At 53.2% G+C, this 26,899-nt stretch overlaps 7 protein-coding genes across 7 annotated transcripts; 3 read left to right on the forward strand and 4 right to left on the reverse strand.

Moving 5' to 3' along the window:
• Positions 1-1,053: 1,053 nt before the first annotated feature.
• Positions 1,054-1,757, forward strand: PG994_011530 (uncharacterized protein; the record flags this gene model as incomplete). The annotated part of the gene is made up of 3 exons (XM_066862939.1): positions 1,054-1,085; positions 1,146-1,196; positions 1,253-1,757. The coding sequence occupies 3 exons, from the start codon at positions 1,054-1,056 to the stop codon at positions 1,755-1,757; spliced, it is 588 nt and encodes a 195-aa protein (XP_066712049.1).
• Positions 1,758-2,038: 281 nt separating this feature from the next.
• On the reverse strand, positions 2,039-5,071 carry PG994_011531 (uncharacterized protein; the record flags this gene model as incomplete). Its single annotated transcript, XM_066862940.1, has 1 exon — positions 2,039-5,071. The coding sequence occupies one exon, from the start codon at positions 5,069-5,071 to the stop codon at positions 2,039-2,041; it is 3,033 nt and encodes a 1,010-aa protein (XP_066712050.1).
• A 1,507-nt stretch (positions 5,072-6,578) lies between these two features.
• Positions 6,579-7,838, reverse strand: PG994_011532 (uncharacterized protein; the record flags this gene model as incomplete). The annotated part of the gene is made up of 1 exon (XM_066862941.1): positions 6,579-7,838. The coding sequence occupies one exon, from the start codon at positions 7,836-7,838 to the stop codon at positions 6,579-6,581; it is 1,260 nt and encodes a 419-aa protein (XP_066712051.1).
• Positions 7,839-8,250: 412 nt separating this feature from the next.
• Positions 8,251-9,438, forward strand: PG994_011533 (uncharacterized protein; the record flags this gene model as incomplete). The annotated part of the gene is made up of 4 exons (XM_066862942.1): positions 8,251-8,277; positions 8,466-8,675; positions 8,757-9,001; positions 9,258-9,438. The coding sequence occupies 4 exons, from the start codon at positions 8,251-8,253 to the stop codon at positions 9,436-9,438; spliced, it is 663 nt and encodes a 220-aa protein (XP_066712052.1).
• Positions 9,439-10,854: 1,416 nt separating this feature from the next.
• On the reverse strand, positions 10,855-11,613 carry PG994_011534 (40S ribosomal protein uS19; the record flags this gene model as incomplete). The annotated part of the gene is made up of 4 exons (XM_066862943.1): positions 10,855-10,924; positions 10,990-11,286; positions 11,378-11,457; positions 11,593-11,613. The coding sequence occupies 4 exons, from the start codon at positions 11,611-11,613 to the stop codon at positions 10,855-10,857; spliced, it is 468 nt and encodes a 155-aa protein (XP_066712053.1).
• Positions 11,614-12,599: 986 nt separating this feature from the next.
• PG994_011535 (uncharacterized protein) lies at positions 12,600-14,896 on the reverse strand (the record flags this gene model as incomplete). The annotated part of the gene is given in 3 exon segments (XM_066862944.1): positions 12,600-13,001; positions 13,021-14,180; positions 14,428-14,896. The coding sequence occupies 3 exon segments, from the start codon at positions 14,894-14,896 to the stop codon at positions 12,600-12,602; spliced, it is 2,031 nt and encodes a 676-aa protein (XP_066712054.1).
• Positions 14,897-24,372: 9,476 nt separating this feature from the next.
• Positions 24,373-25,725, forward strand: PG994_011536 (SUN-domain-containing protein; the record flags this gene model as incomplete). Its single annotated transcript, XM_066862945.1, is given in 4 exon segments — positions 24,373-24,561; positions 24,579-24,899; positions 24,926-25,627; positions 25,681-25,725. The coding sequence occupies 4 exon segments, from the start codon at positions 24,373-24,375 to the stop codon at positions 25,723-25,725; spliced, it is 1,257 nt and encodes a 418-aa protein (XP_066712055.1).
• Between the last annotated feature and the right edge of the window lie 1,174 nt (positions 25,726-26,899).

The following is a 26,899-nucleotide window of genomic DNA, read 5'->3' on the forward strand; positions in this document are numbered from 1 at the left end:
CTGTCGAGGGACGAATCGGCAGGAAAGATAAGGGGTGTTGATATGCGTCGGGAGCGGGAGTGAGGCGCTTCTTATAAAGCTGTGATCCTCGGGTCCCCTTGTTAAGTACACGGCACACGTTGCTACCTATGTTGTGTTGGTATGCATATGATTGAAGTAGCCGGGATGGTCTGGAATAGAATTGATAGCATGTACGTACTTGGCTGTAGGCCTACTGTACTGTATGCATGAAACCTTGCGCAGATAATCAGTAATAAGGGAAATGGCGCCCGGATGTGTTTTAGCTTGCTTCTACAAACCCGCGCAAATGTGCTCAATCGTGCGTCTGGGGGGGTTGGCGTCGACCGTTGGAACTTGGGAAAGGTTACGTGAGCTCGGTCGCAGCGCGTGGCGTGGCATGTTTCGGGTCGGGTTACTGCATGGCGCTTATCAGATCAGCATATCCACCACTCAGGGCTATCTGCGTCACACGTCTCAAGCTGCCTGCCATCTCCAAACTAACAAGCCTCCGTCCCTTCGAGTAAGTGCCCAGTCAATACTTGCTCATTATCGGCAAGAGCGCCTCTTCACGCCTTAAATTAGGTAGGCGGCATGGAAGGAACGTAGCATATCCCGACAGGAAGACGTGATGTACGGAGTACTGTCCCATGCTTTCAGGTTCGTGACTGGCGGCGCCTACCTACTTCGTACTGTAAGTGGAAAGAATGGAAAGGCAGCGATTGGTGGGGAAGTGGGGGGTTAGAGTTTCCCAGTGGTGCGGCAACTCGCGGATAGCGTCGACAAAGACGGAGAACTGCTTATTCACAACTCAACTCGCTCATACATCAGAGGTTGGAAAGTCCTTCTTACTTCGTATGCTAGTGAACAGCCGGCCACATTCATTTCCCAATCACCGGTACTATAGGATATCAACCGCTTCAAGCGCCGACTGTGTAAGTGTCACCCACTCTCCACACGTCACCCGACCCGAAGTCGCTGACTCGTACTGAACTCCGCCTGTACTAAGCAAACGGGAAGTGGAATAGTAACGGGGGAATTCATACGATACCAACCATGCTTCCTGTACCTGTGAACCTGCCCAAGTGGTGAGTAGTGAGAAACCTCTCCAGATAGACCAATGAGAACCTGCTCACACTTCGCCCCAGGCTGGAGGAGAACTCCCATCTCCTGAAGCCGCCCGTGAACAACTACTGCGTGTACAATGATGGCTTCACCACCATGGCAAGCACACCCCCACTATATAATTAAAAAGAGGAACGCAAATCTCATCCTTCCCCTCCCCTCCCAAACAGATCGTAGGCGGTCCCAACGCGCGGACCGACTACCACATCAACGAGACGCCCGAGTGGTTCTACCAGTACCGGGGCGCCATGCTGCTGAAGGTCGTGGACCCGGAGACGGGCGCCTTCCAGGACGTCGTCATCCGCGAGGGCGACATGTTCCTGCTGCCCGCCAACACGCCCCACAACCCCGTGCGCTTCGCCGACACGGTCGGCATCGTGCTGGAGCAGCGCCGCCCCGAGACCAGCCTCGACCGCATGCGCTGGTACTGCCAGGCCACCAAGGAGACCGGCGGCGGCGACTGTGGCGCCATCGTCCACGAGGCCGCCTTCCATTGCACCGACCTCGGCACCCAGATCAAGGCCGCCATCGAGGAGTTCATGGCCAGCGAGGAGAAGCGCAAGTGTCCCAAGTGCGGCGCGCTGGCGGACTCGGTGCCCAAAGCTGGCTCGATTCTGGACCCTAATCTGGCCTAGATGGGGGAATGATCGGCTGCATTGCTGGAGTGCTACCGTGTACACGGACACTGAGTTATTCTTAAATTTTTCATTATATTATGGATGCAAGTAGTATGTATGAATGCCAATATCGCTCTCTCTCCCTTAATGCCACAACTCAAGTAGAGAATCCTTCTACTTTCCCTTCCTCCTTTTCTTTTCAAGTCTCAAAAAGGGATCAAAAACGCCCATGCTATGCAAAATAACATATCTTTCCGCTGATCAACTCGACGTTCAATCCAAATTCATTCTCCCTTGAATTAATAATTTAGCTGTTCCTTGGTCCTCTGCGCAGACTTTTTGCCCTGCCAGTTCACCCATTCGCACTTGCAGCCGCCCGTGCCTCCATCCACACCGCCGAGCGAGAGATCGGGTTCGCTCGATAGAGAGTTGACGAGCGTGCCCCCGAAGCCCCTGTTGACGAGGATGAGCTTGCTGTCGGTCCGGTTGATGTGCGACTGCTGGTCCATGCCGTAGTAAAACGTCGCCTTGCGGAAGGGGTTGCCGCCGTGCAGGTCCTCGGCGATGGTCACGGGGTACGGCATGGTGCCCGGCCGGGCGTGCACCGTCGTCCCCTCGGTGCCGGGGGCTGTGCCGTTGCCGATCAGCCGCGAGCTGTTGCCCATGCGCGTCCACATCTGCACGACGAAGCGCACCTCGGTCCAGGTGACGAGGAAGCGCGCGTCGGCCAGGCGGGCGCCGCCGCCGCGGTCCGTCGGCGTCGTCTCGGCCGTGTTGAACAGGTAGACCGTCTTGTTGAAGTGCGTGTAGAAGCCGTAGTGCTCCGTCGGCAGGCCGCGGTCGAACAGGCGCAGCGGCTGCTGCGTCGCGAGCGGGTACAGGCGCGCCCGGGCCCCCGTGCCATCCGGGTTCGTCTCGGGCGGCGGCAGGATGTTGGTCAGGTTCCAGCCCGAGGTGCCGTTGATGGGCGCCGTGTCGATGCCGGTGCCCAGGTCGCGGCGGCGGTTGTCCGAGTCCTCTTGCGTCATGTTGGGGCCCACGATCGCGTCAAGGGACGGCAGCAGGCTGATGTAGAAGGGCGTCGGCTCGCCGGCCTTGTTGTCCGACTGAATTTCGTCGGTCGTGTTGCCCAGAAACGAAATCTCCCGTAGCGACGGCGGGGCCGGGTTCGGGTTGAATCCAGAGTCGTATCTGCCGGCGTCTCGCTGACCTATCGTTCCCTTGCCCAGGTCATCCTTCGGGTGGGATGTCGGGGCTGGTTTGCTTGCGGACTGGTAGATCTCCTGGATCCCTTGCTGTGATCCTTGGTTGTTGTCACCCTTCCACAGTTGCCGACTGCTGTTATCGTACTGGATCTGGAAGATGAACTTGGGGACCCCAGAAGGGTTGGGGTTCCGAGGGTCTTGCTGGTCCTTGGGCACCGCACAGCTCCACGCAGTCGATGCAGTTAACTCCAAACAACCGTCGGTGATGACCGGTGTGTCTGACCCCGACACAGTTAACACTCCAGTTGGCATGGGCGGGAAATCGGTCAGGTTGAGCCAGATTGACTGCTCTGGTCCAGACGGTGACCGCTTGCGAGTCAAAACCACAACCAAGACAATGATGAGAATGATGACGGCGAGTATGCCGCCACATATCCCCAGGTAAACCCTGCGTCGCTGTCTACCTTCACGCCCCGAGCGGCCGAAGCATCCACCGGCTGGCATGCAGCCGCGGCCCCTCCAGAACCCGCCAACTCTCCTGGCTACGACCTCTTCCTTTTCGTGGCGCCTCCTGTCGCGCTCGGCTTTGTGTCGCGTTCCGGATGCGTTCTGGAACTGGTCGCCAGGCACATAAGAGCCAACGGGGCGGTCCGGGAGCACAGCCGCTGGGACCATACGTGGCGTGACTGGAATCTCGGATAGGTTGATCGCCCCCTGTGACGACATAGTAGCCGGTATGCCTGGTGAAATCGGGCCGGGGGAGGGAATGGGCTGTGGGCTGTAGAAGCCTTGAGGTGGTAGTATCGGGACATACTTGACCTGCTTAGTATTCGGGGGCGGGGAATATGGGGGCGGCTGATCCGATGCGGCATGGTTCTCTTCGAAAAGGATCCTTGCCTTTTCTGAATGGGTCTCTTGGCGGTTGGAAGGGCCGGCCTCTGTCGGTGTCTGCGACTGCAGGCTTTGCACGGTTTGCACAGTTTGCGCTGTATCTTGCTGCCTCAATGCTGGGTGCGAGATCGCATTGCTAGTAGCCCCCGTGACCGCTGCCTGTTGCTTCTTTTCGTCGACTCCCTGCCACCACTCCCGAGGAGAACTCACCAACGGGCTCGGGCCGGTGGCCTGACGCCTGAAGGGATTTGTCGGGGCGTAAGGAGTGCCGACGTGATCCCACCAACCGCTCACCTGTGTGTCGGCGCTCTGGGGAGTTGCCGCTACAGTCCTGGGCTTCAAGGACTTGCGAACCCCCATCGGACTACCGTCTTCCTCGAACAATGTGCAAGGTGTTCCGACGTCGTCATCCTCAGGGTTACCAAGCGCCTGTGGCTGTGTCTGGTTGAATCGTAGAGTTGCCGGGATGGCAGGTACAGGGGGCACATCGGCGTTGCTGTCGTTGGGGTTCAAGCCGAAGTGGGAGTATTGCGAGTATACACTTGAAGCAGCGCGTGGGCCTTGATAGGGTGACTCGCTAGCGTCGGTGTCGGGGGACCATACGGAACGCAGCTGCTCTGGCGACAGCATGGTCCCGTTGGCCTTCTTCGATGCGGCCTGGTCGATATAGTTCCGCATGTCAATGGGTGTTTCCACGAGAGCCGTCTGGGGGCTGACTTCGTGTGAAGACAGGTCGCCTTCGGGCACGGCAATGCCGATCACGATGGGCCGTGCTACGGGCGAAAGATCGATCTCGGTACCGCGGGTGGTGGCAGCCTTCTTGGCTGATTTGCTGTTGCTCTTTTGGCTTGCGGGCTTTGGTTTAAGCCAGGCGAAGCTTCCGATGGAGGCTGAGTTGGGGGAGCCCTCGAGTGCTCGGAGTGCGGCCGAGTCCTGAAATCGGGTGGTGCTGGTCTGTTTTCTGGATGTAGTCCGGCGGAACTTGGACATGTCCGTAACTAAGGTAATGCCAGCTTCTGCGTTCTGGGCTTTTTGGCGACGTCTTGATTTTAATCGTTCGAGTTGCCTCTTGGTGCCTTTGAAACCATTGTCTCCCGAGTTTGTCAAAGACGCCCCTTCTTTGTCTACGTCGGTCACTGTCTCCTCATCTTCCCAGGCATCCCAGTCTTCCCGGTCCGCATCGTTGCTGGGGGTGGGACGCCGTAGCTGCGTCGTATTTGGCTTTGTTGTGTCCATTTTGGTTTGTGTACTATACGCCTTGTTTGGGCGATATCGGAATATTCAACAGAGTAAAGTAATGATATCCTCAGTGAACCCGCAATGAGGAAATGCTTGGGAGATAATTAGAGGATCTGAACTGGAGACACAGAATGGATACTTGAATAGAAACAGACTCGAAGGGATATGGTCAAGTCAGCGAGTGTGTAAGGTGATGAATGTACAGGGTGTGTCGATGGTTCAGAAACAGAGCCATTCACAGATTGACTGGTCGTGATGGATGTATGTAAGGACAAGGGAAACACGTTGGAACAATCGGATAGAAAGAAGCAAGAGTAGAAGAATTCAGAAAAGTTGCAATGACATTGTGAATTCAAGAGTTACATTGGGCCATGGGGCAGCAACAAAGAGTCTGGGGGCCATGAACAATAGCAACAATCAATGAGTAGTTACCACGAGTCTCCCTCTCGAAACCCACCGTTACCCGAGCAAGGGCTAAGGGCAGTCAAGCTGGCCATGTCAGTAGAGACGGGACTAGCCATGAATCCTGCAGCTCGAGGCGCTCTCATTTCAAGCAAATGGTCGCTTAGTCCATGGCATCTCGCCATCTGACTGGTTCCTCGAGCATGGAACCGGGGTAGGTGGGTGGATCATGCCGTGTGTGTCTGCAGGTTCGATGGTCAAACGAGGAAGAATTCAAGAGCCTCATAGTGGCAGTTTGAGAGGCCCCCGCGGCTTCTGGACACGAGAGGCTGAAACTCGGACTCCAAGTGGTGTGTTGCTGCATATGAGTTGGTATGAAATAGCCGCCGTTGTCGTTGCTTTTGAGCCCCTCATTGGTGGAAGTCGGCCAGCGCCAAGCATCGGCACAGATCTGGTTGGATCTGATTGGATCTCCGCCTCTGCCACCGCGGCTGCAGACCCCCGACCCGCCCTTTTTACTCGCCCGGTCTAAAATCCCTTCATGTACGCTACCTAATGCAACCGGGCTGCTTCCCTCTAGGCCACCCAGCTTGCCAGTGCTGGTGAACCATAGGAACAAGGGAGTTATACCCCTTCCGTCCCTCCCTCTACTGCAGGTCCATTTTGGCGCTTGGGACAGGTCGCATCCGCGGCCAATCGACCGGGACGGAATACTGCAAAAAGCCTGGCTCAACCAGAACATTCTTGCACAACACCATTCAAGGGCACGTGTTAGCGTGTTGGTCTCCCGTCCATGAGGCCACGGATACACCCTCTCACGCCATCCGGTCACAGTTAGCCGCATCATGCCGTTGCACTCTGCCTTTTACCGTGACACAGAAACAGCCTGAATCTAGTGTAACACGTCTGATCACCTGGGGGCTCTTTGGGGGCTAAATGTATGCCGAGTCCTGAGTGGTAGTGCTAGGAGAAGGGAACCAGCCCTTACCCATCCAAGTCACGTCACTCCAACGCATAAGAAATGGACAGTTTACGCGCGTATCGTATCGCGTTGGGTATATCTACCTAGAACGCCTAAGAAATCCAAAACCTCGTGTGCCTTTCACAGCTCATTGTGTGTGGGCGGTACCTTTCCTCCTCCGAACTGCAACATTGAGTACAGTTCCTGGGCCCAAGCCTCTTGCGGCCCGTCCTTGATGATACGCCCCAGATAGAGAACCCAACAGCTGTCGTCAAATTCACGGCCTTCGGTGTCGCAAACGTACTGCGCGGTCGTGATTCGGGGTGGCCAAACCCCTGTCTTGGCACCCACATTCTCGTCCAGGAAGTTGTCCATGACAATCTTCGCCACTTTGGCGCGTGCTGGTTCCCACTCAGTCCCCTTCGTCATCAGGATACGGAGGAAGTCCTCCATGCCCTTGTTGTCGAGGAACTCGCTGCGAATCTTGTCGGATTTCAACAGTTTCCCAACTACCGCGAGCAGAGCGCGCATCCAGGTCGCTTCGTTCGAGGCATCAGCCGAGCCCTGCTCTGCCCTAGGCTTGAGTTGACTGTAGAAGGCATCCTTGAGGGATTGCGCGCCCGAATTGGTCTGCCCAGCCATCAGAGAGTCCCAGACCTTCTCGACATCCTTCAGCGCCGGGGGGTTGTTCTGCAGGGCCGAAGAGAGAGTGGTTGCCGCCAAAAAGTCTCGGCGGTCGGCGTACGAGCGCTTTGTCACTTCGTCGGCATCTCGCTTGGTAACGAGATGGAAGAGAGCCCTCAGGGTATCTTCATCTCCGGCGATCTGTTGTCCGTAATACATGTCATGCGAGAAGTCTTCCAGCTCGGCAAGGGCGTCCTCTAGGACAGACGGCTCGGCCGAGAAGGCTGCGTTTCTATGCAGCTTGACCGAGTCCATAGCTTGGAAGAAGCCGGGGTTCTTCTCCTTGGGCTCCTTGACCACGCCGACAGGCTCATAGACAGGCGCACCTGATGGAATGTTCGGCTTCGCCTCTGACAGATCCGGATCTACTACCATGACAGCCTGATCCACGGGAAGGCCTTCGAGCGCTGCATCTTCTGCGCCTGGAGTATTCAGCTTTGCTTCCTTTTGGCCGGTCCAAATGTTCATTCGGACATGAAGCCCGGGTGGAAGATCCTGGTCATCGTGTACAGTTTGAAACCCCTCGGTTGGCGAGAAAACCTTGGGATAGCATTCGGCTGAGTTGTCAGTGTGGCATATCAATTCGCCCTTTGCCGATGGAGAAGGAGAAGCCGGCCCTGGAGGAGATGATACACTGGCGATGGAGGAAACAACAAAGGATAATAGGAGAAATGCAATGCTTAGTCGAATGATAGAACGCATCCTGAGGGAAGCCATTGTGCGCCTGAAGAGGGTTGTGGTTTGGGGCTTATAGCAATCCACGTGTAAGTATTGGAGGATAACTCATGCGCATAAGCTCAGATCAGACGCGAGGGCTACTTTTGTAGTGATTAGTGGACAGTTTGCAAAGTGGAACAGGCCACGAAAACAAGACACATAAACCTACGCAATTGCTTCCCATGGATATGACTCGGTGGGAAAAACACACAGCTGGATGCCTAGAATGTGGAAGTGGTGATCTGGTCATACTGAAATCCTCATTTACATCAAGAGCTCTAGAGGTTTCGAATGGATTCTTCTCTTATGCTCAGCCCAGATTGAAGATGTCAATGCATCCTGACCTCGGGACTTCAGTTCACGCAGGTATACCAGACAGAAAAGACACGGCACTGCAATCCATTATTTGGAGATGGCATCATTTAGTAGCAAGCAGGATGTATGTATAATTGAAAATACCAAGGAAGATCTCTCATTGTTCCCGGACCTTAAGGATTTCCCTACTGTAAGGCTGGAAGCTGTTCAAGCTCCGCCCCGACAGCCAAACCCCCACAGCCTCCGATACACGCCTCTGATTGGTTGCTCAGCTTAGTGCCTCAATTCAACATCACTTGCGCATTCCCGGAGAAACAAGTGAGGGAGCTCTCCTCCTCGAAAGTCAAGAAACGTCAATTGACACCACCACCCCCATCTCCACCACCATGCAGGCCCTCAGGGCAAAGAGCGGCTTGCGCTGCTCGACAAACGCGCCCAGCCCCAGCCATCCGGAACGCCCGTGGCTATGCCTCCGGCCACCACCACCACCACGCCGCACCCGAAGTGAAGGAAGGCCTCGGCGTACGTCTTTCCCATCATCCTTCTTCCCCTGCGAGAAACCAGGGGAGAGGCCGACGTCAGCTAACGCCGGATGGATAACAGACCGCTTTCTACGTCTTCGCCGGCCTCCTCCCCACGTCCGCCGTCTTCTACACCATCTCGCGGCCGGGCGCCGACGGCGAGCCGTCCATCATCTCCAAGTACCTGAACCAGTTCGAGGCCCTCAACAAGGACCACGTGGTCCGCAACGCATTGCGCACCGACGCCCTCGAGCAGGCCGCCCACGACAAGCATCTCTTCCTCAACGCAGGACCTAAGAGGCCGCATGTCGAGCTCAAGACGCCTGAGTAGGTCCCACCCCTTCTCTCAAGCGAATGTTTTCCTTCTTTGTGATACGGAAGTATATATGTGCCCAGGCAGGGGCGGGCAGTTGGAGTCTGTGCGGACAGGCCCGGGAGAAAGTAGGGAGAAAGACGAATATTTGAACAGAAGTCTCACCAGTGATTGGGAGGGATCGGAAGAATCCCATCTCGATTTACGACCTCATCTTGAAGATATAGCTTTGGGGCAAATCAGATTGACTAACATATCACACGATGACAGACTCCTGACCTCTGGCTCCCCATGGAACGTCCCCGCTGGCCACTACGCCAACCTTGACCATGTGACGGAGCACTACCGGAAGGCGCATCTCGCAGATGAGGAGCGTAAGGCCAAGAAACTGGCCGAGAAGGCGGCAGCGGCCCAGGCAGAAGCCCAGGCAGCACCCCCAGCCGAGGCTTAGTACGATCAAAAAGGGCGAAGGAGAAAGCGAGACAGAGAGGAGCATGGGCGAGAGCATGCTCGATGGGCGAGCCTGCCTCTATGTATGCGTGTGTATCATAGAATCGTACATAGAAACCGGAGAGGTGGAAAATCCAACACACTAACAACAGTTCCCTTTGTGAGACCAAAGGCTTAACTTCCTGTCTCTGTTCATCAGATCGCCATGGTATGGAGCATTGCGTGAGCTGGCACCACTCATCTGTTGAACCCTACCACCCGAGGCAAAAGTAGACGCCATGGACAGTCACCCCAATGATATATTGGTGCATGTATCTTGTTAAGACCAGCATGCCAGTGGAGCCATATGTCAGTTGTCTGGCGTACTGGCTGGGAGCCTCCTTCTGCAGTTTAGCATGCTGGCTCCGGCTCTGGCTCCGGCGCCCTGCAGGGTGGTCAATTTTCTATGAACATGACAGGGGATTTGCCCCGAGCACTGCCTATCAAAGGGTAGGGGGTTAGATCAACTGATTACAAGTGTACGGATAGCAGGATGCAGGAGGGTGTTATGCAAAGAAAGTGAGCCCGGGGGGGATATGTGGTATATAATGCAAGATGCTACCCAGTTATGCCCGTGCCTGACAGATATCCCACAATTAACACGACACCGAAATGAGGTCAAATGAACTGACGCTACTAGGCGTACCCTACTAGCAACATCAGTGTTGATATAGATCCTAAGCACACAAGCCAAAGCGTGGTGCTGACACGCACCTCAAGTTAGGTAGTTATGTCCAAGTACATACCTGTATAAACTACATTTGTACCCAAGTCAGGGCTAAGCTCAGTTTGACCACACAGTAAACCCTGAGTAAACCTGTCAATACAAGACGCAAGTTCAGAAGAATGCAGCTGTTCCACATCACCGACCTATGACAAGTGAAGCAAGTATCAGGGTACGCATGAGGTATACGGAGCCACATTCAGCGGTTTCTTCTACCGGCCTCGTGAGCCTCAGCACGTCTAGTGTAGATTGTGGGTACACGTATAAAGGATCAGTATGAACTGACGGTGGGAGGGAGACGAATGGCATGCGGAATATCACTTCGTTCTGTACGGAGCCAGTTGATCGTTGACAGGATGTACCATACACAGTCTATGCAAGCTGGTTGATTTAATTCATTTCGCTATCGTTTCACTTTGGGAGTACGAGCTAATGTAGCGACACCCATTGAAGTGGCATATCAGACCACGTTGATGGACCCCGATCGGCAGTTTTTTGCCAAAGAAAGCGTTCGATGATATTTTATCTCATCTATCATGACGCATATGACATCATGTGTAGGCCAGATTTCCTTCGTAGCCACACTACCAAGCAAGAACCCAATCCATTCGCCTTTTCCATGAATGCAAGGACCCCCAGATAACCCGCAACTGCCTACTTGAGAGGAATGAAACGAGAAGAGTGGGTGGCACCAATACCGGGACGACCGTGCTTGACGGGGTGGCTAGAGAGGTTGTCAGTCATCGTGGGACACGTCCATGGTATGCTGCGGGGAGAAGAGGAACATACTATGAGATAGAGAATTCACCCAGGTAGTGGCCGACCATCTCAGGTCGGATTTCGACCTGGTTGAACTCCTTTCCGGAGTAGATACCGATCACGCTGCCAATCATCTCGGGGACGACAATCATGTCACGCAGATGCGTCTTGACGAGGTCGGGCTTCTCGTTGGGCTTGGCCTCCTGCTTGGCCTTGCGCAGCTTCTTGATCAGACCCATGGGCTTGCGCTTGAGACCGCGGTTGATTCGGCGGCGGGCACGGGCGTGGACGACATCACGGAGCTGTTCGGAATCGAGGTCCAGGAGACTGTGCGAACACCAGGTTAGTAACCGTTTCGTCTCTTCTTCAGGTAGTTGGTGCTGGTCGGGCGACTGGTTGGAGATGTCGGGGGATTCACGTACGCATCAAGGTCGATGCCTCGGTAAGAGACTTGCGGAACTGTCTCTTCTTCTTGAGCTCGGCGGCCTCCTCAGCGTTCTGTATTCGAAAAAAGCCTTGTCAGTCCATCATTGTCCATCAATTTGTATTTTTTGGATTGATTGATAACCATGCGCTTGCCCCCCGCGCGGAGGGGAAAGGCAGGGCGAATGTTCTGTCTGTTGAAGCACGTACGTAATCGGGATCGTCAGCCATGATTGCGATGATTGAGTGTTGCAGGAGATTCGCTTGTCGATGGAGGTTGGTCGAGGAGCGAATTCAAGGGAGGTTGTTGGTTTCTGGTGTCGAGGTCCTATCGATCAAAATTGATAGAGCGGATCGAGCTGCTACCACAAGAACACAGCCTAGACTGGAACGAGCCGCCAACAATTTTCCCGTAGGGTTTTGTGCCCTTTTCCTTTTGGGCTGGGGAAAATCTGGTGCAGTGGGTGCAATGGGGGCTGACCACAGCTCCACTTTAGGCGGGACAGAGCTGGCCAATGGGGTTGCGGATGAACTTCGGCTGCAGGTGGCCAGCGTCTACCTCCATTTGGTTATGTACATGCACGCATAAGCAAATTTATGCACATACACATACAGCCAAGAGGTATTTACTTAATCCCTTCCTCGACTTAAACAATCACTTCAGGGGCACCATCAACTAGAACACTCAATTCGCAGGATAGGTCAATGTCCATAGTAGGAGCGAACGGGTAGAGCCTCTTTTGTCCTGCCACGAGGCAATCTATCTGCAGCTTATATAATACACAAGGCCAGCGCTGGTTGTTGTTGTCGTAAGAACTAAGATGTAGTATTGGTCCCCTACGCCGTCCATATCGCAGCCGACATGTGACACCGTAAGCGCCATGCACTACGGCCTGGAAATAACAGAGAACGAAAGACCGAAGGTAAATGCGAATCCGCCCAATTTAAAAAAAAAAAAAAATCAACTTTTTGGGAATAAAGGTGATCACATCACAACCACCGTAACCCCTGAAACGCCTCCTCCTCAGTGTGCCGGCAACCAAACCATTCAATGGGAACAAACGATGGCAAAGAAGTAAACCCCTACCCCCATCCAATGCATAATACAGCTAGAAATTCCGCTAACGCGACAACAAAAGACAATCATAACCGTGCAAGACCTTCGTCATAGTGGAAGCATGCTGCCTGCCATGCAGCCAATCCGGGAAAATCCTCGATTAGATGATAGTTTCGGGGGCCGGTGCTTCCTCCTTCATCTCCAGCTGTTTCCTTAAAGAGACTACCTCATCCATAAGGTGTGCAAAGTCTTCCTTGTGGTTTTTCTCTGACTGCTCCAGGAGACTGACACGCGTGTTGGTCTCTGTAAGTCTTTCCTCCAAGCTATGAATATACGCCCAGATCCCTTGGTCGGTTGCGAAGATGTTGTTGCTTGTGCTGTCCCCGCTGCCGCCATTTTTGACTTGGCCCAGTAGACGAGGCAGGTTGAGCACCAGCAGATGCAGTCCCCAGGTTGGACTGCCCAGTGGCCGCAGAGGAAGTCTGGGCGGAAGAGATAGCGCTAGGGGCGCCGGCTTGGCCAGCTGCAGCGTAATGACCGTCGCTAGAAGGAAATCCAGAAACTGAGACAAGTTGAGCAACTAGAGCTTCAGGGTATGACGGTAGAGACGACGAACCTGATGAAGTCTGACGGTCTGCCTGGTGGCGACCAAACTGCTGCTGTTGGAATTGTGCCGTTAAACTAGGGGAGCGCTGGCGTGCAACACTGCCATCATGTGGCTGAAGACCGGGGCTGAGCGGCTTCGGGCTTTCCGTCATGCCGCTTTGCGCATACATAGAGTTCGGGCCACTCGAAGGTATGGAGGATATATTTGCGTTCGCGGCGTGTGGCGCATTCGAACCGCGCTCCACGTTCGGCGGGTATAGTCGCCCCGTAGAGGTACCTAGAGGGTATGTTCGTAAGTGATGCAAAGATTCTTGGGGTACAGCTTTTTTACCTTGAACGTGTGGAGCCTTTATCCCAGACATGCTCAAGCGCCGACGCTCCTCTTCTGTCATATCGGCCTCATTGGGGTTTTCGTATACGACACCGGTCATACTGGAATCATCCACATCAAGATGACTGTAATCCTCTGTCTCGAAACCGAGGCTGCCTCGGCGACTAACACAACCACCAGGGCCCTTACTATGGCGTGCCAAGGCATCGCCGCGTGCAAACTTGCGGTCGCACTTGGGGCACACGTGTGGCTTCTCACCCGTGTGCAGCTTACCGTGGCGCTTCAGATCGTGCAAACGCCGAAAGCGCATCTGGCAAGTCGCACAAACGAAAGGCTTCTCTTGGCTATGCGTCAACAAGTGACTCTTAAGGTTGTGGTGACGCGTAAACTCGGTTTCGCAATAGGGGCACTTGTGCTTCTTCGAATTTGGCGATTTGGGGCCACCTGGCTGATTGGGCGTCATTGGCATGCTCATAGTGCGTGGAGGGGCGGGCATTGCAGCTGATGGGGGTACCATGCCAGGATACGACAGAGACGTAGGATTTGACTTGTCCTCCATCTGGGCCTGAGGCTGCGGCGCATACCCTGCTCGGTCCCCTCGTCCATCAATGTCCATAGGTCCTGGACTGGCAGTTACATGGGCTGCGTTGTTGCCCAGAGCAGGCATATTTGCAGCCTGCTCGGAGGCAACATCGCCCCTTTGTTCCATGTGCTCTACATGATCTACATGCTCTACATGCTCAGGGTGCTCCGCATGCTCTGCGTGTCCCATATGTTCTGTAGGCTCCGCATGCATCATGTGTTCTGTGTGTTCTGTATGCTCCGTGTGCTCAGGATGCTCAGGATGTTCAGGATGCTCAGGATGCTCAGGATGTTCAGGATGCCCCATGTGCTCTGCGTGGTCTGTGTGATCTGCGTGTTCCGCAAGCTCTGTGTGCTCGTTGTGTTCGGTGTGTTCCGGAAGCGCCGTTTGCTCTATACGATCTGACTCTTCGGCTTGCTCCGCTTGAACCATGTCGCCTCCCCGTCTGAGGCGGAATCGCATCGGCACCTTGGTGATCGATTATCTGTTCGTCAGGGTGCGCATCATTCGTCACAGGCGCATCCTGGGGCCGGCTCATGGCAAGCGCGCTAGCAGACATGAGTTCAGATTGCACCCTGAATGCTGGGTTTTCGCTGTCACCCGAGACCTGTTGTCTGTATTCCTCCTGCCGTCTTCGTTTCTCGTCTTCGAGGGCGGCAGCACCGGTCAAAGGGGCTGGAGAGTGTCTCGAGGGCAGACCACCAATCAGCCTAGCAGCTTTGGATGGCGACAGGTCCGAACCAAGGTGAGCGGTGAAAACAGACGAGGGCGACGTGGGTGTGGTTTCCCGAGCGCGCTTCAAAGAAGCTGTCGCGCGAGTCGCGTCAGCCTGCAGCGACTCAACGGAAAAAGGATCGTGTTGGATGGCGGGTTCGGAGATGGTAGAAGCAGGAAGCGGCGGTGCTTCGGTCGCGACTGGACCCTTCTCCGACGCCATATGAACTTGGAAGGGGTTTGAAAGGCAGGCCAGAAAGAGGCGATTGAGATCCTACAATTAAATCGCCAGCGACGACTTCACAAAGTCCTGTTCAATGGTCGGGCGCATCAACGAAGCATCGTCGAACCCGGATAAGACAAGGCTGGAAGCGTGTGGCTGAAGACCGTGGCTTTGTAAATGAGGTTGATGGTGGACAGAAGCGTGGTGTGCCACGTCCAAAGTAGAGACTGGTGGATTGTTTCAGGAAGAAAACTGGTGGAAAAGGAGGGCAATGAGTAGGGAAGGCCTTGGATGCAGTGGCGATCGAGTTAATGCAGTCGAAAGACAGTCTAGAGTGAGGAAAACAACCAGTATCTAATCAGTGTTGCCTTCGACGACCATGGGTGGTGAATGACGAGAGCGACGGGAACTGAGCCGCAGAAGGAACAGAGTGTGGTTGAGCAGGAGAAAAGAGCTTGGGGTGGGAAAGACAGGTGTGGTGGTGCAACGCAGAGGCGAAGGGCCCTCTTTTTTCCCTCCCTCTGCCCTCCAAGCTGGGTGGTGCTGGGGTCCGTCCTCTGCTTTGGGTCAGGTCGAGCAAGCAGCGTCAGACTGGCAAGACTAAGACTGGCGGGAGGGTCTGACGGGTCCCAGTATTCCCAGGATGTGAGATGGGGAACATGAACCAGGAGGAGCCCAGTTGAGGCGAAGGCCGGCCGCTTCGTGGCGTTCACTGCTTTTTTTTTTTATCTGTCCCCTGATGTCCTGTCCTGGTGCCGAACATGTACTTTCCAATACCCAGGTTACCTACATGTAGGTATGTATCAAATTGAACTGAGTTGATTTATCAGCATCGATGAACGTCTTTCTGGTTGTCATCGACCCGAAATTGGTAAGTCTTCATGAGTGTGAAGCTCTATATGTATACCCGCACAGGCCAAGTACAGCCGTCAGTTTAATCCAGCATGCTGCGACATAAGTCCATTAATCCATCAGTACGTATTCAATGTCGAGAGCGTTTGCCAAGTAAAATGATGTCCTGCCAAACTTTGGCAACGAAAGTGGATTGATCAGTTCAATAGCGCGTGGCGTAGCTCCCTCCTCCTCGCTGCAGGCAGGCTGCTGCGAAATAAAAGGTACTTTACGACCCGTTACACACCCCTCCGGATGGGTGCAAGCAAGAATTGCATCGACAAGGGTTGCCGAGGTACTTGCTTGCACTTACCACCCCTACGCGGCTCCAGGAGACGGCTTGAATTGTCAAGGACGAGGTCTTCTCTCTATGTAGGCTCGCTCTCCGTTTGTAGGGCTGTATCTGTAGGGACGGACAAGAACTGTCACCATGGTCGGTGGTGGTGGCCGGCCGGCGCAAGCGACGAGTTGCGCTTACTTGCATCGGGAGACCCGTGCAGCAAGTAGCAGCTAGCAGCTGCCAGCCTCGATATGGTGAATGCGTTCGAGACTGCGCCAAGTGTTGGGACGAGGTGTTGGCCACAACTTTTGGCCGTTGGTGTTGTTGGTGTTGATCGCAATCATAGATACTGTCGAGGCCGATGGCTTGATGAACAATCGCTATCCACGAGTTTACTCGCTGACAATGCATGAATTCCACAGCCTAATAAGAGCAGTGAGTTCATCAAACCAGCGTTGACGTACAAGGTTGGCTGAGGTGAGAAGATCGGCGGCACCTCCTGCAGAAGCTAATCGCAACTGCCCAGCAACCAGCAGCAGATGGTGCAGATGTACAAGGTATGACTACACGGTGGGCCATCCGAGCAAGAGGAGAGCTGAGGCGGGGAGTAGTTGTGATGTAGTTATTGCCATATGTAGGTTATACTTCTTCTCAGAACTTGTCAAGTGATGAAACCAAGCAGCCCAGCCAAGAGTAATGTGACGTTCACCGTAGAAGTTACATCGTGGTAGCCGAGTGGCCTTGTAGCAGCTAGGGAGGGTCGACTCTGCTGTAAGTTGAGAAGATGGAAGTGGCTGATGCCCATCGCCAATAACATCTTCAAGGTTGGTTGGCTTGTGGGTGGTAGCCCTGGGCTTAAGCCGTGGCTGGTGACAGAGTAGCCTTGTGGCTTCTGTGCAAACACAGACCGACATGGAGAGTTACGATGTTACCTACCTTTGGTTCGGAAAGGTAGCTGTACCTCTTGCCACCTACATACCTACCTATGTACTGACTGCCGTCATGTTAGGGCAGCTCGGCAGCAAATCACGTCGATTTTGGGGTAGGTCGTTTGAATCGCCGCATATGTACATAGTAGTACGTGCTGACAAAGCCCACTTCCGGGTGACGGAAGCTAGACAGGAACAGTGCCATGGTATGAGGGCAGAGGGAGTGGTGATGATGCCCAAGAGACTCAACCACACAAATGCGCATCGTGATACGAGCGAGCATAAGTACATACAGTGAGTGCTGCGAGTAGGCAATCAAGCGAGTAACATATCCAAACACAGCACTGTTGACCCTAGCCAATCAAAAGCACCGTTGGGTTTCCGTAACCTATGCTGATAACTAAGGCAGCCTCCCCGCTGACGTAGATACGCCCGCTCCAGTACCTAGTCAGTGCGGTCATGCCATTGCAGGCTGCTCAATCGCGTCCAGGTAGGGAAGAAAACCTCTGTCGCTTCTGTCTCTTCAGGTATTGGACCGGAGCAGAGGCGAGGTTTCTTTTTCCTCAAGCCACAATAGGACCATGCGCTCCCGACGAAGATGCTCATGCTCGATGAGGTCGTCGGGTAATAGTGTGCTATGTGTCGTCCCGCGCCATCTCGATCTGTTTGTTTTTCTCGTATGTAAAATAAAAAATAAAAAAAAAAATAAAAAAACACCCGCCATGTGCCGAATGCAGGCCCCAGGATCCATCCAATGCTGGGAAGGGGGAGGGGCCATGACCGTCCAGGAGCCGTAGTGCCGCCGGCGTCTCCTTCCAGCACCTCCCAATCCGTCCAGAGTCTTTCCTTAGTTCTGACTATGGACCCCAACAAGGCAGGTTGCTCCGCATCGAGTTCTGCATCGGGATTATGTATCTACTAATACGCACGAGGAAGTAAAGCCGCTTTTGCACCAGCCACCGTTATTTATCTGGTAGGCGGCCTCGTCGCCAACTGCACTGCCGAAGAAGGTCGGTCGGTCGGTCGGTCCTGCATACTAACTGTCAGGTTGGTGACATGGCTGTTATGAGTTCTCTAAAGTGTGCAGAAATCCCAGCAGACGTTACCGCCTGACTCGCAGATGAATGGGCCATATCGAGACTCCAGTTGCATGTTTACTGCATGTTCATTCGCTATTGAGATGGCCCGGTTCAGCTCAAGAGAAAAGATACTATGTAGGTATGCCGGCCAGGTCTCATTGTGCCACACACAAGGCCGGAGGCTCAGCTCCCTGCCCAATGCCGAGCCACACTGCCCTGAGGATAGTGCATCATACCTGCATCTGGATCTTGCTGGGGCCGACTGGCTACATCAGAAGGTAGTTAGGCAGATGGGTTTGTGTTTGAGGCAAGTACGGATAGTTTGTGTTTTACTTGCCTGCCAGCAAAGACTATGTACTACATGTAGATACGTAGTAAATGGGGTTTATGGCCTAGTTTGCGACCTTCACCTGTCCGCCGTCGTCATGGCGGGTTAAATGCCCGATCCCATCTCTATCTATAGGTCTGTCATTGCCGCTGTACCCGGAACCAACAGTCAGCGCTCATCCGCAAGGCCCGCTTCTACATTGGTTTGGGTACACCTGGGATCACTGTCTTTGCCGGCTGGGCGTACAGCCGAGTGTCATCAGCAACTTTGCTTCGAATACGGAATGCATGACGATGGCGTTATGAGCCCAGCCAAGCAAGGCACAGCCACGGGTATCTGTGCTACCAGCCTTGAGGCTGATGATTTTGTCATGACCACACGCCCATGATCACGGGTTGGGGGCCGTTCTTTTTAGACTCCTAAGACTTCTACCGTAAGGTGGTCACAAAATTCGATAGATGCGGTGTACCTAACGGCATGTGTACATGTGGCTTGAGAAAGACACTGGCAGAGTTATGTCTTCTTGCTGCAGTAGGCTGACGAGTGATGACCCAAGTAAGTCACATTTGCATCTCTTGAGCGCTGGGGATAGCTACTAGAATCATATGAAGTTGTAATTTTTAATATATGGCATTCTCCTCTTTCTCCTTATGTCGTCGTGCTGGATAAGTATAGTCTTTTCTGCTTCTCCCAAAACATAAGAGTCCATAAGAATCGCAGCACAGGTGCAAAGGAGTGGCTACTAATGACAAGCTTCCGTTGTGGGCTGTAGTATAAAACACCTATTGTCTTGTGAAAACAAGAAGCTCATGGGAATAAAGTTATGAGATCACCTATTCGTTCTTTTCTGTTATACAGGCTGGCTTGGTCTTCCGACTCGATCACTTCCACATACACATCGTTGTAGGGAAATTAGGAGCAGTAGGCGCAGCAGTTCGGATTCTGAACTACTTAAAGTTGAAAAGGGGCTATGGGTCCCAGCTCCTCGTGCTTCAGTTTCCTCAGAATGAGTACGACCAGTGCGCATGGAAGATGACTTCTAGCGGCCGAGCTCCTCTTCTCCCAAAGATGCTGTTAGAATGTTTAGGTCCTTCATCGCTCCGCGGCTTCAGCGCGGCGTATAGACTGACTCCATTGCACTCCATCCAGGTCTACTTAGCATCGATAGCCGTCTTGTACCTCTGTATCCATGACCTATTTGTGTGCCCATCTGCTTTCATGCTGTCCCCCCTCTAGAGATCAAGAGAGTCGCAATGACAATGGGCGTTGCGGTAACGGAGGCACAAGATCACATCTAAATTTACTCATATATCTTAATCAAAACCGAACAATATATTCTTTGGGCAGTGTATCCATTATCGCTTTTCAGAAGCTTGCTAGAGACTATAGACTTTGCCACCTCAGAGCCCGGATTCTTGGCTATGAAAGGTGTTGTGTTACTTGCTGTTTTCCAACTCACCACCGAACATACCCCTCGTATCAATGTGCCCATATTCACGATTTACCCAAGGGAGTTAGTTGATAGCAGCTCAACACCCAAGAGCGACATATCTAACATATATATGTTACGCTTAAGAAATGCTGGCATTATTATGCGTACATCTGCAATCTGCTAGAGTGTGAAGCACATAGGCTCCTTGAGGATATACATTATATACCAGCCTCCTGACAGGCAGTAGTGAGTTTTACCAGGCTTTCTAGAATAACGCATCTTCAGGTAACTTTCTGTCAGACCCCTGGCCCAGGATCATGAAAGTCGCCTAGATGAGCCTAACCATCAGAAGACACGTCTTCGTCACGAGAATAATTGATATATTCTAAAAGTATCCTATATATGCATGTAGTTGTACACCTCCTGACTTCGATCTGTAAGTGCCGAGGCCGGCTTATTCTCATAAAAGGAGGATGCAGGACGGAGCTATGGTGATACGGACTAGCAGCCTCATCTGGGCATGATCTGACCATGATACCAACTATATCAGCTGTTTGGGTTTCATGAGTTAGGTAACCCATATGATTCAACAGGCATCGAATTACTTCACCACCTGGTGCACGCTAGGGTTTTGACAAAGATGTTTGAACCTGGCCTACTCATCTCCACCAGACTTTGAGCTATGCAGCCTCAAGTTGGGTGCTCGACCCCGAGAGCCCGCAATAGGCTCACTCTAAATTCTGGCCATAACATGCGAAGACGAGTAAAGCCATTGCTACTTAAGATATACATATGGAAAAGCACCCCATGCTAACAGGCGTGTGGCTATTCCATGTTTATTGAAATAGGTCAGGCCACGTTTAGCACATGACTAAACGATCGGTGTTATTTTGTTATACTATCCACCCAACGTACCACATTCGGCATTTCCTATAAAGACATTAATCAAATACCAAGCGAGAGCTCAAGGAATATAGTATACAACTAATACGGTATTCTCCGGTTTGTGTGCGTCAACTCACCACTTCGATAATATCAGGGAAAGGTGATAAAAAAGTACTGAGACGTGCGAATCCGTCATGGGACATGCCACCCATCTTCAAATCACTGAAAGATTCTGCAGCCCTACATAACAGACCAGCGGCTAGTCAATCCCTATAAGGGGTAAAACATGCTCGCGGCGTGCTTGGGTGTCACTGGATTGGCCTCCGTTGTTTCTTAGCTTGGGCAAGCCGCTCAAAAGGTTGGATGTAGGCAGCATAAGGCTGGAGGCGACAATATATGGCAATAAAAAGCCCAGGTAGCCGTCAAAAGGACACCCACCCAGAAATCAGGTATAGTTACCAAGAACGGGGCACTTACCCGGTTACTGATATTACAGTTACGCCCGGACGGGAGCATTCTACCTAATTATCGGCCTGTAGACTCGGAGCAGGACTATGTACGATAGCCTCAAGAACAGACTTGCCAGTTGAAGCACTTAAGGTATGTTATGAAACCGTCACAAACCCCGGTCTGTTCATAATCTGGCTCTAGGAACGAACCCTATAATTCAAGGTAGGCTGTCAATCGAACATCAAGTGCAGGCAGGTATTAGAACTACCGAGGACGAGGACGATCTCGACCAGACAACTGCTCTAGACCCGGGAGCATTGCGCAGAGTGGACGGAGCGGTAAGGTCGAATTCTTAAGCCAAGGCCGGGCCAGTTGACGTGCTGAAGCGCGGCATCCGGCATCTCCAGATGTGTTGTTGAGTCGCACGCATGGATTTCCCGAACTGAACGAGATGGTCGATAGCTATCGTGTGCGCACGAGACACAACGCCCTAGCAACGGTTGACCGGAATCGAAGAAACTAAGCCTCAAAACAGACCGCCAGTAGTTGAACCACGAGACTGTGTGTGTGTGTGTGTGGTGGATATTGTAGCACGTCTGCTTGAACAACACAACATCGGGCTTAATGCATTCATCTTCGATGCTGCGCAGTGTGGAGCCTGGAAATCTGCCTTGATGGCGCATGAAAGTCGAGACGGGGAGCGAACCAAGTTTTGACCAGGAGTTCTCCGCAGCACCGTAACATATAACGGTCGGCGATCAGCGATGTCAAACTACCCAGGCTAGAAGCACGGGGCGGTGACTGCCCATATATATATGTTGCTTCATTGCAAAGAGCGCCGGTCATGCTTCCAAGGCAACAACACGAACTTAACAAACGGACGAGGATGGCGATAAAATGAAGCTGACGTTGCCTGTCCCGGATCGACTGAGGACTGACTATATCTTCGTAGGTGTGTGGCCTCACTCTCACCACAATGGGATCATGTCAGCTGTGGAGAACAATTCGAAACATCGACGCTACCGGTCGAGCCAAGCAAGGCACGCAAGCAAGAAAGTGGAAGCGCGGAAATATGTAATTGCATGCCTGGCACGAACATGCATGTCCCTGTGTCCCCCGGAGGAACCATTGCTACAGAATATAAAATACTTCCAACCATGGCATCCACAAGTTGCTGGCGGCTGGAACGGAAGATGGATGATGCCATATCACCGTAGGAATGAAGCTAATACTAACAATTCCAGCCTAGAAACAACCAATACCAATTGGACCGTGCTACAGTGAAAAGGGGTAATGATGCACCGGATGCCAAGATGCCTGCCGTTACTTTTAGCTGCGGCCAAGCAGATCTGGATGTCGGATGCCAAGGCCCAAATCATGGTACATAACTTTGGGGCGTGGGTCGGGCTTCTTCTAAACTTGGAGCCATCGCCTGTTCTATATGTAGTTGGCATGGGTGATAGTACGGAATCTAAAGTTGCTTCGCTTGTCCGTATATGAGAGGTGAGTGAACTACCGATTGGCTAGAGCGCGCGCCAGAAGCGCCCACGACGATAGTTGTTTGCAGCCGGCTCACCGGCTTGGTCACAATTTGGTTTGCTGTAGAAAAATGCGAGCGAGCGCTCGGAATGATGTCGGCCGCTTGTTGCGATGGCTTTTCGCGATTGAAATGAATTGAGTTGCATAGCTACTTAGTTACCGTGGGCGAAGGATTTAATGTTATGTATGCTGTGCCTCGTCGATCTCCCGACATAAAAACGATTGAATGTTTTTCTCTGCGTCGACGATTTCCCAGCAGAGAAAGGATTGCCGATCGCATCGCAGCGATGGAGGCACAGGTGACAGGAGGCACGGGGATAGACTGGACCAGAGCTGGACGGGGCTGCAGTCCACTGAACAAGGTGATGGCCCTCTCCTCTTGAATCCGATCAGGGTGGATGGTGTGCGTGGACGGGTAATTATTCGAAATGAAATGAGTAATTTCGCCTGTCAGTAGCAGTTTCCCCTTTGGACCAGACCGCAACCGATGGCGCCCCGTTTCTGGACGCCCAAGCCCCAATCTGCTGGTGGGCTAAAGACGGTTGCTGTTCCTGCAGTAGCGCGCTATGCCATGCCATGCCCTGCCCTCCCCATGCTTCCATGCCATGCCGCGCATCCTGCATGCCAATGTTAGTAATATCGACACACCCCAAACAACATGCGTTCCTGACCCTACGCACCCTCCCTTGGACACGGGAGAAGGACGGGCTGTTGCTTTGCAATGCCCAATCTCCTGCAACAAGAGCGGTGGTTGGGGTTGGAAGCCCGGTGTAACGCAAGGGTAGCAGCAACTAATAACAACCTCACAATCAAAATCCGTGAATGCCCATGCCCCCTGGCCAGCATGTATCTGAATCCGTAGCACTGCAATATGAGCCCACCTCCAATCCCCGGGGCCAGATGAGAGAGATGCATGCGCACTGGCCTTGGCCTCCATCCGACGGAGCCTTTTAGTCTGGTTAGTGGTCGCTAGGAGGAGAAGAACGGGCATCGGTTGGTCGAAGCAAGGGTTAGCAGCAGGTCCAGGCACTGCTGCTCTCCATCTCCAGGTACTGCTCCAGATAGTGCAAGGTTACTGGGTTAGTTAGCCCAGACATCTCCCACCTGCGCACGCTTGTCCACATAGAGAGAGACTACTAGACTATGTTGCCAGCCGACTCTCCCACCTCCTCTCCCTTCCTCTTCCCTCACGCTCGTTTCGACCTTATTCGCAGTATCGCGCGCGTCGCTCTTCATCCAGCCAACTGAGAGTCTCTTGACCTCTACCACATTCTTTTGGAAATCCAACTTACGCAGTCACTCGTTCTACCGCAGAATAAGCAGCCGAATCAACAAACAACTATTCTAAAGTCTAATCCCGCAAACCCAGTCGGTATAGTCTAGGTGAGTTTACAGAAAGGCACAGCGTAGCCTACCTACCTACCTATACTGCTCCTTCCTTCCTACCAGGCCTCATATCATGAACAACAACGGCCTTTCTCATGAATGCTTTGTTCTTTATCGAACCCCTTCAAAGATCAACCATGCGGCCCGCCACCATTGTTACGATGGATCAACTAACCGTGCCAGCAGAATCAAGCGACCTACACGACATTACAATAATTCGTCTCCTCGACTGTATCATCTCAGCTTTGCCATTCGCAAAGTCGCAAATACAGTCGCCATGAAGACCACCATTATCAATCTCGCCCTCGCGGCGACCCTGGCTTCCGCTCAGCCTCACAACCATGGCCACGGCCGCTTCCACCATAAGAGGGGCGGCGCATCCCCGGTCGAGAACGTTGAGAAGCGTGGCGACGTCGTTACCACGGTCGTAGCCGCCACCGAGACTGCTTATGTCATGGGCAGCAAGGTAGTCACCCCGAGGAGGCCAAGGCTGGCATTGACAAGGGTCTCTTCATTGTTGTCGGAGAGAGCACCCCTACTTTCACCCCTCCTCCCGCCTCGCCCACGCCTACGACGGAGAAGAAGATCATGGCCCAGTTCTTCCAGAAGCCAGAACCCTCCACCACCTCTACTCCCACTCCCACTCCCGAGCCCACCCCGACTTCCTCGACCCCACCACCGCCTGCCAAGTCTAGCAGCAGCAGCAGCGGCGGCTTCTCGGGCTCGGGTGGCAGTGGTCTGCATGCGGACTTCCCTGACGGAGAGCTTCCTTGCGAATGGGAGTCTCTGGCGAAGTACGGCGCCGTGTCCATCCCTGGGCGGGAATCCAGGGATTCACTGCCGTTCAGAAGGTCCCAACTTTCCAGGTTGGCGTGAAGATCGCCAACATCATTACCGCCATCAAGGGCGAGGGCTGCGAGAACGATTCCTTCTGCTCTTACGCCTGCCCCGCTGGATACGTCAAGACACAGTGGCCCGTGGAGCAGGGTGCTACTGGCCAATCCGTCGGCGGTCTTCACTGCCTCAACGGAAAACTGCACCTAACACAACCCGATAAGAAGACTCTGTGCGAGGAGAATGCTGCATCCCTCACGATCAAGAACAGCCTCAACGAGGGAGTTGCCACGTGCCGTACAGACTACCCCGGAACCGAGAACATGATTGTCCCGGCTTGGGCTGGCGCGGGCTCAACCGCCTTGCTTGCCAACATCAAGTCCAGCGACTACTACACTTGGGAGGGCAAGGACACCACACTACAGTACTACATCAACCCCAAGGGTGTTGCTGTGGAGGATGCCTGCGTCTGGACTAGCGCCACCAACCCTGATTCTGCTGGCAACTGGGCGCCCACCAACCTTGGTGTTGGCCAGTCTCGCGATGGCCTCGTCTACTTGTCCATTTTCCCCAACACGCCCACCTCGTCTGCCAAGTTGGACTTCAACATCAAAATCACCGGAGATGTCACCGACAAGTGCACACTTGAGAATGGCAAGTACTACACAAACGGCAAGGAAACGCCGACTGGTTGCACCGTAAGTTCCCCGGGATCATCCGCTGAAATATATACGTGCTAACGAAAATATAGACGGCGTACAAGGAGGGCGCCAATGTTGTGGTTGAATACTACTAGAAGGATCTTCAGGAGATCATGGTGGCAATATATGGACGCCTTTCGCGTTACCTTTTCGGTTCTATATTTGACTTTTAATCAATATCTATTGACGTCTACCGCACGCGTCGACGCCACGTCACGAAGCCGGCTGTGATAGGAACGGCACGGCGGACCTGGTCAGTAATGCGGAGTAATGTCTATAGAAGAGGGCGGGAGTTGGCCCTCGGTATTGTATAAGGAGTTTGACGACGATAACGGTGGCCTCGATGCGATCTGGAAGCCGGGTGAGGAGAAAAGGAGATCATGAACTTGACGAGAGGAATGGTGGCTACCAGATGTGGACGGGGAAGAAGGCCAATATACACTGCAATCCGAGTCTGATTTCTTTTGTCGGTTGCGGCTGAGTGGGAGAGGGGTTGCGTTTGATCTATTTGTTTCGCAGATCAGGGCCTTTCGAAACTATTTGTTGTATATCTGCTGTTGAATAAGATGGATTTCACCCTGGCCTGGACAAGACCGACCCATTCTAGATGTACGTGTGTCTGTCTATGTGATGAACTATGTGCGACCAAGGTTGGTTGGTACTGAGGCAAGCCATTGATTGCACTGTGTCGACTCACCTATGAACCTACCTCCTGGACGTTTTGTGTTACTTACAGGTTACATGGATGCAGGCAAGGTAATATTCGATTGACAGGTGACTTGGATCGCGGCGGTACGAGTGCGACTGCGAAGAATTTCCAGCCAACCAGTCAACCTTATGTGGCTATGGATTCGTGAAATGCATTTGTTATTACCCAATTTTCCCTTAACCGTCTTGCCTTGTTGGGTTCCCTGCTGCATCTGCATTGCATCGGCATGGATCGATTTTTCACGCCTCCGTTCGACTTGAAGCTGCACCTCGGTCTCGGCAGTCTGGCAGCCAGTCCAGCGGGTGATGAAGAGAGCAGAAGCAAAGGACGATCAAGTACTCTGGCCGGACTTGGCCGTGGGTTGAAGAAAAGTCACGGAGGGGTTTTATCTGCAGAAAATTTTCTCCGGCGTTGGAACCTTCAGGCCAGCCAAACCAACATAATAATAAGGTTGCTTGGACCTTTTCAGAGGACTTCTGATTCCTGAAGGGCTTCCTTCAACCGAAGCTACCCCATCATCTCCAGACCTCATCCCCATTGGCATTTGTCCGCACCTTGTA

Source organism: Apiospora phragmitis (assembly GCF_038363925.1).
Source record: "Apiospora phragmitis strain CBS 135458 chromosome Unknown utg000010l:1.0-9815664.0:1.0-9183399.0, whole genome shotgun sequence".
Lineage (NCBI taxonomy): Eukaryota > Fungi > Ascomycota > Sordariomycetes > Amphisphaeriales > Apiosporaceae > Apiospora > Apiospora phragmitis.